Source organism: Callospermophilus lateralis, chromosome 2 (assembly GCF_048772815.1).
Source record: "Callospermophilus lateralis isolate mCalLat2 chromosome 2, mCalLat2.hap1, whole genome shotgun sequence".
In the NCBI taxonomy this organism is placed as follows: Eukaryota; Metazoa; Chordata; class Mammalia; order Rodentia; family Sciuridae; genus Callospermophilus; species Callospermophilus lateralis.
In genome coordinates this window covers 149,679,014-149,692,247 of record NC_135306.1, presented here as the reverse complement: position 1 = coordinate 149,692,247, position 13,234 = coordinate 149,679,014, and the positions used below count along the sequence as shown (strand labels likewise).

At 34.0% G+C, this 13,234-nt stretch overlaps 1 protein-coding gene across 1 annotated transcript in view; it reads left to right on the top strand.

Moving 5' to 3' along the window:
* Positions 1-13,234, top strand: part of Ppme1 (protein phosphatase methylesterase 1) — a 58,661-nt gene that overhangs the window by 22,558 nt on the left and 22,869 nt on the right. Inside the window, exons 2-3 of the mRNA XM_076846647.2 lie at positions 1,580-1,674; positions 2,216-2,307. Of these exons, the coding sequence (XP_076702762.1) occupies positions 1,580-1,674; positions 2,216-2,307 (187 nt within the window). The remainder of the gene's footprint in view (positions 1-1,579; positions 1,675-2,215; positions 2,308-13,234) is intronic.

Sequence of the window (13,234 nt, the reverse complement as noted above, 5' to 3'; positions counted from 1 at the left end):
TTGTACCAGTAGTATTGATCCTCATGCTATATAAACCCCTGGGCTAGCACAGACAGAAAACCTGTTATCAGGTCTCTTCTCCCACTACCAGATTTCTGTTCCTGTTTCTATTCTTCAATAAGTCCAACTCTTAACACTCAAAAAAAATTTTTTTTATTGTTGCCTAACCCAACATCATGAAATTTTGTTCTTTTACTCCTATGTATACATCTCAGGGTTTTACAGTTTTAGATCTTAGGTTTAGGTTTGTGATCCATTCCATATCTGAGAGGAATAATGTTTTGCTGCTGGTACAGTTCTGAATTTTCCCCATCATTAGGAGAAAGAATAGGAGTGGAAATAAGGGAAGTCTCAGGATTCTTCCCATTTCCTGTCTAAGGATGAAGACATAATTTGAAAACAGATATTTATTGATTATTTTTGTTTTAAAATTTGTATATTTTCATAATCATTGTCAAAAGGCATTTAGTTATGTGTGTGGTATGAGGAAAGGTTTCAGTTTCATACTTTTGTATGTGGATATTCAGTTGTCAGAACATCATGGTTTGGAAAGACTATCCTTATCCTCATTGAATTTTCTTAGCCCCTTTTTGAAAATCAGTAGGTGATAATAAATGTTATTTCTGGACTCTGGAATCTATTCAGTTGTTTATGGTTTTCTTTACACCTGTATCATACTCTTGATTAGTAGAGCTTTATAGCATCACATGTTCTTTTACTAGAAAGGTTTAAGTAAAGGCAATTATATTCATTAGCCTCAAAGCCACTTAATAATAGTAATTAATAAATAGTTATATCTTCCACAGATATTCTAAACATACTTAAACAATTATATATATATTTCCCAATTTTAAACAAGTATGTACCTCATGTTTGTCTTTTCACTTAACAATGAGTCTTGGAGGTATATACATGTGCAAAACATTTTTTAGTGTATAATTCCTTCTGTCAGTCCCCTGCTCTTGGATATTTAGGTTGTTTACAACTTTTCTCTATTAGAAATAATGTTATATTGAGTAGATAAATCATTGTACTTCTATGTAAATAGGTTATCAGATAAATTCCTAGAAGTTCAAGATATTATATTGCCAGTTTGTCTTCTGTGAAGGTTCTATATTGACTGGTTGGGAAATGACAAAAAAAAACAAAAACAAAACAAACCCATAAAAGAGTGTGAGAGGTTAAAGATGTGAAGAAGTAATAGTGATCAAGAATGATTGTAGTAGGAAACATATAGGATAAATAGAGTCTACAGCTAAGATCAAGGAGAGAGAATGAGAAGATTTTGTGCTATATATATACATGGAATTTATTTGTGATTAAAATATGCTAATGAATTAATTTTATAAAATCCTAAAATTTTTACTCTTAAATTTATATTTGAACTTATGTAGACACATTTTAATGTGATGTTTTATAATGAATGCCTTATTTCTTTAAAATACTCTTGCTATTTAAATTTCAGATTTACTTTAGCATTTATTGACCAAGATCTTCTCATGCATAACTATTTTTTACTTGAAATGTGTCTCTCTCTCTCTCTCTCTCTCTCTTGTTGTCGTTGTTTTTTTTTCCTTAGCCCTGGAAGAAAGCGGGACTTTTCCCCTGTTCCTTGGAGTCAGTACTTTGAGTCCATGGAAGATGTGGAAGTAGAAAATGAAACTGGCAAGGATATATCCTCTACAAAGTGACTTATTCATTAGTAAACTTATGATGTTGTCTAAATTAGAAGATTTGTGTGTAGTTTCTAAAAGGTTCTTTGTTCCTGATATTTATTTCATTTTATTTTCCATCTGTTCTTTATACAGCATGTAATATTTCCTGCAAGTTCATGCCAGTGCCTTTCTTGGCTATAATTGTCTAATACATGGCGAAGGGATTAGGAATTAAATTCCCAAAGTGTTGTATCTCTTGGGCCCAAGAGAAAATTTCATGAATCAATTGAGTTTACTTTCTAGAATTTGGGGACTATGTCCTCATTAGGACAAAGGGAATCTTTTTTTTTTTTTTTCATTAAAAATAATGGTCTTAATAGCTTCAGATTTCAAAAACAGATGGTTGATATCTCAAGAACATCTATTTAAGTTTCCTTTAAGTTTGGAAGTCTGCAGTTTTGCATGTAGCCTGGTGCTGCCTGAATTTTTTTAGTTGGTATTAATTATGAAAAACTTAAGTGAGTAAAAACTGAAAAATTTTATCTTTAACTATTCATACACTTTTCGAGTTTACAAGAGTGGTTCAGAGGGTCCAGTCCTGCTCCTTCTGCACGGAGGAGGCCATTCTGCCCTTTCCTGGGCTGTGTTCACGGTAAGTAAGTTATTGATAGTGGAAGTTGATGTTGGTACAATCATTGTTTACATCTAAATAAATTTAACTAGCTAATTCTTTTTTCTGTGCTTATTCATATTGCTTGATATGAGAATGTTCTTAGAGATGGAGTGGGTTCCAAATATTTTATCATAGTAGGTTCAAGATCATCTGTTCTTTAAACCAGAGGTTTTAGATGATCCTTAGTGCCTTCAAACAGTTTATAAAATTTTATAATTTTTTATAATTTTATTTTTTTAACCGTTTGTTTGTTTATATATATATATATATGATCGTTTGGATAAGGGGAATGGAATTTGTGCCTTATCAAAAGTGGGATCTGTATCTCACTAATTGAAGTAAAAGATAAGTAGACATATTGTATTTCAGTGCTTTAGATAATGTGTTTCAGTTTGTTTCTTTCATAGAATCTGCATGGTACTTCGCACATATAGATATCTCATAAATATTTGGAATATTTTTTTCTTTTTTTGTTAAGTGATGCTATATTTTTTTTTATGGTACTTATGAGCTCCTAGGAATTGAAAAAATGTTTGACTGATAGTACTTCGGTCAGGAGTAGAGGATATGTGCCTGTGTGAGTGCTGTCAATTGTAATTTTTCCTAACTCTGGAATGGCGAAGCCCATGTGCAAGGAGAGGTACTTCTAAGGAAGATACTATAACACCTGTATCTAAATGAAGTTGTCATTTCTTCTTGTGTGCATCAAACAAATATACATACTTCCTCTACCACTAGGGAAACTGAAACTGGGAACAAGTAGGAATGTAGCAATAGATAACTGGAGCCAGATGGCCATGGAATTGAGGAAAGCCCTGAACATATCATTTTGTTCAGGAGGCATTATTGGAATTAAGTACAAAAGCACCTTCACAGCTTTTTTATTAAACCATAAATTCCTTGAGAACAGGGTTAATGTTTTATTACTTCTTTATTTTTCAAATGCCTATAATTGTTTTGACACATAAACATTTATTTAACAGTTAATAAATGATTTGGCTGTTGTCTTGTTTGCTATTTCCTTAAGTTTCTGTAGGAAAAACTATATGATTTTGCCCAATAAGTTCCAGGCTCTAACATGACTCTTTAATGTAAGCTACATGCATAATTTTAAATTTTTCTGATAGACTCATTAAATAAGTCAAAACAAACAGGTGAAATTAATTTAAATAATTTTAACTCATTATTATATTTATTTATCATTTATTATTTATCATTTCAACAGGTAATCAATGTAAAAATTATTGTTGGCATGTATATTAGTTTGGTTTTTGTTGCCAAGAGCACAATACCACAGACTGGGTAAGTTATTTGGAAAGTTTATTTTGGCTGAGTTCTAGAGATGCAAGATAGAAGGATCATATCTGTTGATGGCCTTCTAACTGGCAGAGTCCTGTGGTGGCATGGGGCATCACATGCTATGAGTCAGGAAGTACACGTGTACGTATGTGTGTGTCTGGTCTCTTCCTCTTATAAAGCCACCAGGATTCAATCATGGAGGCTCTACATCATGATTTTTATCTAATCCTAATCATTTTCCAGAAGTTTTCACCCCTTAGAATCTCACAATGGGGATTAAATTTTAATACCTGGGAGACACTGAAATCATATTCAAATGATAACATATTTTACTTTTTCATACTGTCTTTGAAATCCAGTATATATTTTAAGTAGTACACCTCAGATTTTTAGAGGCAAAGATCATGGCTTATTTATGCTTACTACATATTTGTATGGTAAAGGGATATTTTGTGCATGAATAAGTAACAGCAACATGTAACAGCTATAGTAGTAAATGCACTCTATTGTCCTGAATCTAGGTCAGAGCTACCAGATATGGCTTATATGCTATAACTTGACTGGCTTTGTTCTAAGCTAATACATTGTCACTGGGCAGTTAACGCATTAGAGGCATGGAATGAAAGAGATGGGTGACTGCATAGAGGAAAGAGGTACCATCTTAAGTGGCATGTCATATTCATACCACTGCATTATAACTTGCTAAGGATAGTGACTCCAGACTCAACCTCTTAAGAAATTTTGCAAAAAGTAACATGTGAGTGGGTTTAATGAGAATTTCATATGTAGACCATAGGTAGCTTCACTATTTTCCTTGAGCTTTAGAGCAACTCCCTAGGACTCTGGAGCAAAACAAAGCTAACGTTGCCCATTTGAACCTCCAGGGTCCTTAGAGAGGAGAGGTCTAGATAAGGTTTGAACAGATTTTCTATGAAAACAGCTATTACTTTTGACACTAAGGGAAAAACAATGAAATAAGGGTGAAATGTAATTTCTATTCTCTGATTTTTACCAGTACTAGTAGTATGACCTTGGGGGAGCTTAAGTTGTACTTACGCATTTGAGCAAGCCTCTTAAGTCATTTATACGTGATTGATAAAATAAAGAATAATACGGTCAAGAAAAATCCCAAACTACCCTATTCTCTAAGTGTAGTCTTTGTATATTTCAAGGATTCTTTAAAGATTATGTAAAATGACGAATATGAGCTTTTTGTAAATCATAAAAATTGTATGCAAATATTCTGTTTATTGACAAGTATTGATAGTAAATATTTTTAATTCCTTAATAGGAAAAATGAAGTAATATAGGAAGTGCCTGCACATGGGAGGTGATTGATGCTTAGCTACTGATGTTAATGTGTATTATCATGGTAGAGGATATCTCAAGTTCTTTTATCAAAATATATTCTGAAGACTACTAATTCAATTAGAGGTTAATGAAGTAGAGATTTTTGTGATTAAATGAGTTTGAGAAATGTTACATATATAGGTTGAACATCCCTAATCCAAGAATCTGAAATGCTCTAAAATCCAAAACTTTTGAGTATTGTGTCAGCATTCTAAACATTTTGGATTTTGGATTTTAGGATGACGGTGTGAAACCAGTAAAGTCTATGTGAAAATTCTAAAATCTGAAAGCGTCCAAAATCTGAAATACTTCTGGTTCTGAGCATTTTGGATAAATGATAGCCTGGAAATTCTTCTCTTACTTCTGTCTTGGAAGTTCACCCTATATAACAGTATAGTGGTAAATGCTCTGGGATGTTTTTCTAAATCTACTTTACTTATTTACTTATTTTAGGTACTGAGGATTGAATCCCAGGGGCATGTAACCACTGAGCCAAAACTCCAGCCCTTTTTTGTATTTAGAGACAGAGTCTCATTGAGTTGCTTAGGGCCTTGCTAAGTGCTGAGGCTGACTTTGAACTCTTCCTGTTAGCAGCCCGAGTTGTTGGAATTACAAGCATTTGTCACATGCCTGGCTCAAGTATGCTTAATTTTAATGGTGTCTTCAAATACATTTGACCACTCAGTTCCTTTTTTAAAAACACCTATTAGTATCCCACATTTTGTTGAACTTTGTTATAGATAACTAATCTTATCCCAATTGCTTACACAGTAATACCAAGGGAATTCTCTACCACTCAGTTTAATAGCTTAGACTTATGACTGCTTAAATTTACCTGTCTTTTTTTGTTGATATTCCTGACCACGTATCAATTCAGTGAGACTCTGTCTCTAAATACAAAAAGGGGCTGGAGTTGTGGCTCAGTGGTTAAATCCCCTTGGGATTCAATCCCCAGTACCTAAAATAAGTAAATAAGTAAAGTAGATTTAGAAAAACATCCCAGAGCATTTACCACTATACTGTTATAAAGGGTGAACTTCCAAGAGAGAAGTAAGAGAAGAATTTCCAGGCTATCATGTACTGAATGAATTTATACATGACAGTCCTTTGAAAATAAAAATGGCTATATGGAAGTTAGTACTCTAGCAACTGACTTGACTTTAAAGGTCAGAATTTGGAATTAAGCTTTGGAATTTATCTGTGGATCCAAAAATCAGTTAAGATGTACAGCATCTATAGCAAACATCGGGAATAAACCAAGTACCTTATCATGAGACAGGATTTTCCCCAGACCTTCATCCAGATAATAACTAGTAAAATAAGACAGTGAATAGAAGCAGATAGGCACTAGCATAATTGGAGGACAGTATACTGAACCAAATATTGCCATGATAGATATTTATAATGCTAGATCATGAGATCTTTGAAAACAGAGATAGTGCCTTATTCATTCTTATATATCTAGCACACAGGGCTTGTCATGGAGTTGGTGCTTAGTAATTATTCCTTGAATAAGTTAATGCTATCCCTGAACAATTAAGAAAAGGTTGAATTTTGTTTTCTGTATTTAAGAAAGCACAAAAGTATGTAATTATTCTAAAGGCTATGTTAAATGACAGTGAGTCATTTATAGTGATTGATAAAATAAGTAATAATACTGTCAAGAAAAATCCCAAACTCCAGGAGACAAGGCCAAAGACTATGAAGAGACAGTTCATAAAGAACAAACAGACGTGGGAAATAGTCATTCTCACCAGTAATCAGATATGATTCATAGGAGGTGTTATTTTTATATACATCTACTTAATGTTTCTAAAACAAATTTCTTAGGGTTGGCAAGGTACTAGAAAACAGAAGCTATTCAAACATAACTAGTTCTATCGCAAATGAATAAAGCTCTTTTGCACTGTGGTTGAATCATCAAAATATTTATACCATTTATCATAGAAATTACACATTTAGGATTCTAAACTCAGAAAAACCTATTGTCTAAATAAAATTAACTATCTGTGTCCCAACAATAAGTAGATGGTTCTATAAACTGAATGCACCTGTAATAAAAATTACACAACTTTAAAAAAAATAATTTTCCCGAACAGTGGCAATAGAAGGCAGATAAGAATGAATGAGGCACAATTTCTACTATCAAGGATCTCATGATCTAGCATTAAAAATATCAATCACAGTGTTTATCTCGTCCTCTGGTTCAGTATGTTTGTCCTCCTGCTATGCCTTTCTGCTTCTGTTTCACTGCCCCATGAGTGACTTTCCAGTTATTTTCTAGGTTTTCATTTGTATATTTTTTATTACTTTAATGATTTAATGATTGTTTTTTCCTTTAATGGCAACTGTTTTCAGAGGGGAAAAAAGTGGTATTCAGTTCCGGGTCCTACAAGTTAATGAGAGAGCAGCAAACTGGAACTTATTCAGAAAAGAGGATTTGGATAATTAGAATGTTTGAAACGATCTCATTTTAGGAATAGTTGAAGGAATCGAAAAGAGGAAAGACTTGGGAAACATAATATTTGTTTTCAACTGTAATAAGAAAAAAATAAGCCTCATCTTCCAAACTAAGTAATTAGGTGCATGATCTCATTTAATTTTTCTGTAGTCCTATGAGATTAGGCAGATGAGGACGTTGCAGTTTAGAGAAATCACATAGTCAGTAATAGTACCAAAACTCTACCGGACTCTACTATGAATGTTTCTCTGAAGACTGATCCTATACTGCCTCATAGGAAAGATGTAGGGCAGAGACTATAGGAACAAAATTGTGATAACACATAAGGCAAAACTTCTAAAGATTAGAACTGTTTCAAAATAACTAAGACAGGAAAAATGAGCATCACACTATAGAATTTAATTATGACTATATCCTTCAAAGTTCCACCTTATTCATTACTGTAAAAAACTCCCTGGACCTGAGTAGAACTTTTCTTCCACCTAAATGTTTCATGCTTTTGACGGGGAACAAAACCCAGACATTCACAGAAGTCTTGTCATCTATCAAGAGAAAGTATTGCTGGTGGGGATGTAGCTTAGTAACAGTGCTTGCCTTGCAAGCCCTGGGTTCGATCCCCAGCACCAGAGGGAAAAAAGAAGGCATTTTTATTTTGGCTTTAGTAATAGAAAATAAAACCATAAAGCACTTGGAAAACCTTTATTATCATTTTTGTGTTAATTATTGAAGGGTTGTAGTTAACAAAGGAAAATTATGCTGTTTTAAAAGATAGGCTTAGATTTCTAGAAAATTAATTATTTAAGCCTTTCATGTTCTCGTTATTTCCAATTGATTAGTTATTGTAGTTGCTGCTGTAGTAATCACGTTTATCATATATAATGGGCAATATGTATGCCCATTACCCTCTTCCATCAGCAAATACTGATATAACAGACTGGCCTAATTGCTGGGGAGAATCCAGAACTGAGTGAAAAGAGAACAGTAGTGGGAGCTTAGTTAGCAGCACATGCAGCCTCAGCAGGTTACATTTTGCCAACCTCCAGGTATTTTCAGCTTTGGTGCTAGGACCAACCAAGTGTGGACAGATTGGAACCAATAATTGAATATAAAGTATCTGCTGATTACTATTTCTTCTTCCAGTTAATTCATTTTTGGAAAATATTTACTGTGTATATCCTGTTCCAAGCTTGGTGATGAGTTACTACTAACTCTCATCAAAAAATGAGAGTTCAGGGCTGGGATTGTGGTTCAGCGGTAGAACACTTACCTAGCACATGAGAGACCCTGGTTTCAATCCTCAGCACCACATATAAATAAATAAAATAAAGGTATTATGTCCAACTACAACTAAAAAAATAAATGAGAGTTCACTCTCTAATAAGGTCAGCCAGCCTCAAATCCTGTGTACCAAGCATCACACTAGATGTTATAGACAGAGAATTAAACACATATAATATGCTACTGTTCTTAAAATGATTTAGTGAGAAGGTAGGAAAAATGGAGATAGCTCATGTATATAAATAATACAGCAAATATATTGAGAAACTTTTTTCCTCAAGCAGATTGGGTTTTGAATCTCAAAGCAGCTTAATCTAAGTATTGGTTTCTTAAGATAAAATGAGTATAACACCACCTAGCTAATAGGGTGGTGGTGAGAATTAAAAACATGTGAAGCTGGGTGAAGTGGTGCACACATGTAATCCCTACGGTTCAGGAGATTAAAACAGGAGGATCGCGAGTTCAAAGTCAGCCTCAGCAAAAGCGAAGTGTTAAATACAACATAGGGCTAGGGATGTGGCTTAGTGGTCTAGTGCCCCTGAGTTCAATCCCTGGTACCCAAACAAATAAATATGTAAGGGTCCTTGGTAACTTGCTTGACTCATAAGCACTCAGCTGAGTTAACAGCGTCTATGTACATGATATGAAAGTAACAGAGGAGGGAATGATTAACTTGTGATGCACGAGAAGACTACAAGGAAAAATTTATGAGAGAGAGGACATCTGGATTGCATTTAAGACCAAATAGAAGTTGGATTAGTGGGGAAGGCATTCCTAGGAAAGATAAACAAATTGGTAGTGGAGAGTGTTAACAGTGAAGTATGTTTTGGGAAGGCTAAATAGCTTTGTTGTAGTTTGGGAACAAGGAAGGAGGTGACTAGACAGATCCTGGGCAAATTGTAGGAGAGTCTTGTATACCTAGTGAGGGAATTGCACCTTAGTTACCCTTTAGTTCAGGGTAATAGTAGAGAAAGCTATTTTTAAACAACATTCTCCTTCCCACATCCACATTAATATAATTTAGGCATATCAAAATTAGGGAGGGAATTTAGAAAGTATGTTTTGCTTAAAGTAAATCCATAACTTAAAGTTCTGGGAAGTTGTACTTTTTTTTTTTTTTTTCCTCTTATATTAGAAATTGAACCCAGGGGCACTGTACTACTTTTTTACTGCTTTACTTTCCCCTGAACTACATCCCCAGCCTTTTTTGGTTTGGTTTGGTTTTTAATTTGAAACATGGTCTTGCTAAGTTGCCTAAGGTCTCACCAAATTGTTGAGGCTAGGTTTGAACTTGTATCCTCCTGCCATAATTTCCAAGTTGCTGAGAATTTTGATATACACCTATGTAACTCTAATTGCGTAGCACTGTTTTAGGTAATGGGAAGCACTCCAAAACACAGGCATAGGCAATGACTTTCTCAGTAGGACTCCTAAAGCTCAGGAATTAATAAATGGGATGGCATCAAACTACAAAGCTATACAGGAAAGGAAGCAGCATGAAGAAAAAACCTACAGAATGGGAGAAAATCTTTGCCAGCTACTCTTCCAACAGAGGATTAATATCCAGAATATATAAAGAACTCCAAAAACTCAACACCAAAAAAAAAAAAAAAACCCACAATATTCTATTCAATAAATGGAAAAGTAAACTAAGTAGACATTTCTTAAAAGAAGTATAGATGGTTGACAATTATATGAAAAAATATTCAACATCTTTAGTCATTAGGGAAATGCACTGAGATTCCTTCTCATTCTAGTCAGAAGTCATCAAGGATACAATAATAATAAATGCTGAAAAGGAGAGGGCAACACTTATACAACTCTGGGCCAGGTATTGTGGTGCACACCTATAATCCCAGTGATTTGAAGCAGAAAGAGCCCAAGTTCCAAACCTCTGCAATTTAGCAAGACACTGTCTCAAAAAATAAATGAACTGTGATTATAGCTTGGTGGTAAAGTGCCCTGGATTAGTGTGGCATTTGGGAGAAAAGAGTAAAGAAATAAGTCTCTGGATAAAAAGAAATTTAATATATAATGAAAAGAACAATCCATATGAATTAAAGGACTGAATTGGGAATCAACCACAAAATTATTCATGTATCTTAGCACAGGTTTTCTTAAACTTGGCCAAAAGAAGTAAAAGCCATAAAGGAAAAATTTATTAGACTTTGCCAATACCAAAAAAAAAACAACAAAAAAAAAAAACAACTTCTGTTAAAAAGCACAAGCTGTGGGCTGGATTTAAAATATTTAAAATGCATTCAACATGAAAAAACAAGCTAAGGATTAATATTTTCATTATTTTTAAAAGAGGGAGGGGACTACAAAGCAGTAAAAAATAAAAACAATCCAGTAGGAAAGTGGGCAACAGATAAGAAGTGAGTTCACAAAGTGGACATATAAAAGAATACTACTTTTCAGTTATGAAATTGGTTTGAAGATAGCACGTTTGTGAGGATACTTATTTTTCCACATCTTCACCAATACTAGATATACCCCTCAGAACCTTACTTGTCAGCTACAAAAATTGTACAGATGTTTTCCCAGTCTGACTTCTCAGGAAGATAATTTGAAATTATCTGAGATAATTTGGTAAGATATCAAAGTGACCCAGAAGCATGATATAACTATCCAGATTGCTTCTCCAATCTTGACTCTTTGTATTAGTTAGAATTACTTGGGAGCTCTAAAATTTATAGATAATCTTATAGATAACCTTGGCCCCTCCCCTACTTGACTAAATCAGAATTTCTAGTGGGTTAGTGGCTGGGCAGTAGAATTTTCTCAAACTCCTTAGGTGATTCTGCTATATAGGCAGGGTTGAAGACCATCTAGAGTCAGATTGCCTAGATTTGAATCTTAAATCTATCATTTATTAGCTCTTTGGCCCTGGGTCTTCACCTAGAGATGATGAAAATTGTGTCTAGGTATTAAAAGATGTGTGGAAGAAAGTTTGATAATTTATTTGAAGCGTTTATATTGGTGACTGCCATATAGTAAGTGTTAGCTGTTTCTGCTATTGTTACGATTGCTCACACCACAAAGTCTAGTAAGAAAATGGATTAGTCTAGTTCTTAAATTGGTGCTTTTCACTCATTCCATAAGTAGCAAAGTTGTACTATTTGAGATGATCTGAAGTAATTATCATAGACATGCTGTGACACTTTTTCCTTATCCATAAAGTGTGTGTTACTCTGAATTTTCTTTGCTAATTTATTTTTTCTTGTCTTCCTCTGCCCTACTAGAATGTAAACATCATGAGGGGCCTTGCCTCTTTTTCTTTACTATAACCCCATTAATCAGTTGATGCCAAAGTCATAGATGTCATTTAGAAAGATTTATTAAATATGTAAATGAAAAATCTTTTAATATTCTCGTCAGTATCTTCTGGTGGCACATATGATTGTAAATCATTGCTTTCAAACTAAAAGTTGAAAGTGATAGTACTGGCTTAAAATGTGTATTAGTTTTATAAATCTAGTTCTAACTTAATGTGGAGCAATCAAGCAAATTTGACACTAACTTTGCACCTAAACATTATGTCTAAAATTATGAATTTGTGTTTGACATTGAAGGTTTAACTATGACCATAATGCATTAAATAACTCTGATAGGCAGGCCTGGTGGTACATGCCTGAAATCCCAGTGACTTGGGAGACTGAGGCGGAAGAATTGCAAGTTTTAGTCGATTCTTGGCAACTTAGTGAGATCCTGTCTCAAAAAATAAAAAGGGCTGTGGATGTAACTCAGTGCTAAAGCACCCCTGGGTTCAATCTCCAGTACCAAAAATACTGAAATAAAACCCAAAACAAACAACAACAAGAAACAAAAAACTCAGTTTTTCAGAACAAACATCAAAATATAGTAGAATTTCAGTACGGTTTTTTTTGCCTTTAAAGGTGTTCATTGGTTGGGAGAAACAAAAAATAGAAAATAGTGATTTTCTAAGTAATATTTAATTGTAATTTTAAGAATCTGACTTGTTTTGTGATATATTTTGACTTTTATTTTGGTAACTTACCTTTATTTCTAGTTCTGTTTTTATTCCTAGCTTGCTAAGTTACCCTGGACAAATAATATCCTTTCTTTTAGCCTCAGTAAAATTTTAGGTTAGATTAGGTAGTTCTCCTATATTATTCTTTTTTTTTTAATGAGGTGCTGGGGCTGAGGTTGTGGCTCAGTGGTAGAGTGCTTGCCTAGCATGCATGTGGCACTGGGTTCGAACCTCAGCACCACATAAAAGTAAAATAAAGATATTGTATCCACCTAAAAAACTAAAAAATAAATAAAAGTGTGGTGCTGAGGATCGAACCCAGTGCCTCACACATGCTAGGCAAGCGCTTTACAACAAGCTGCAACCCCAGACCTCCTATTTTATTTATTTATTTATTTATTAATATTTATTTTCTAATTTTAGGTGGACACAACATCTTTATTTTATATTTATGTGGTGCTGAGGATCGAACCCAGTTCCTTATGCATGCTAGGCGAGCGCTCTACCACTTAGCCACACACAGC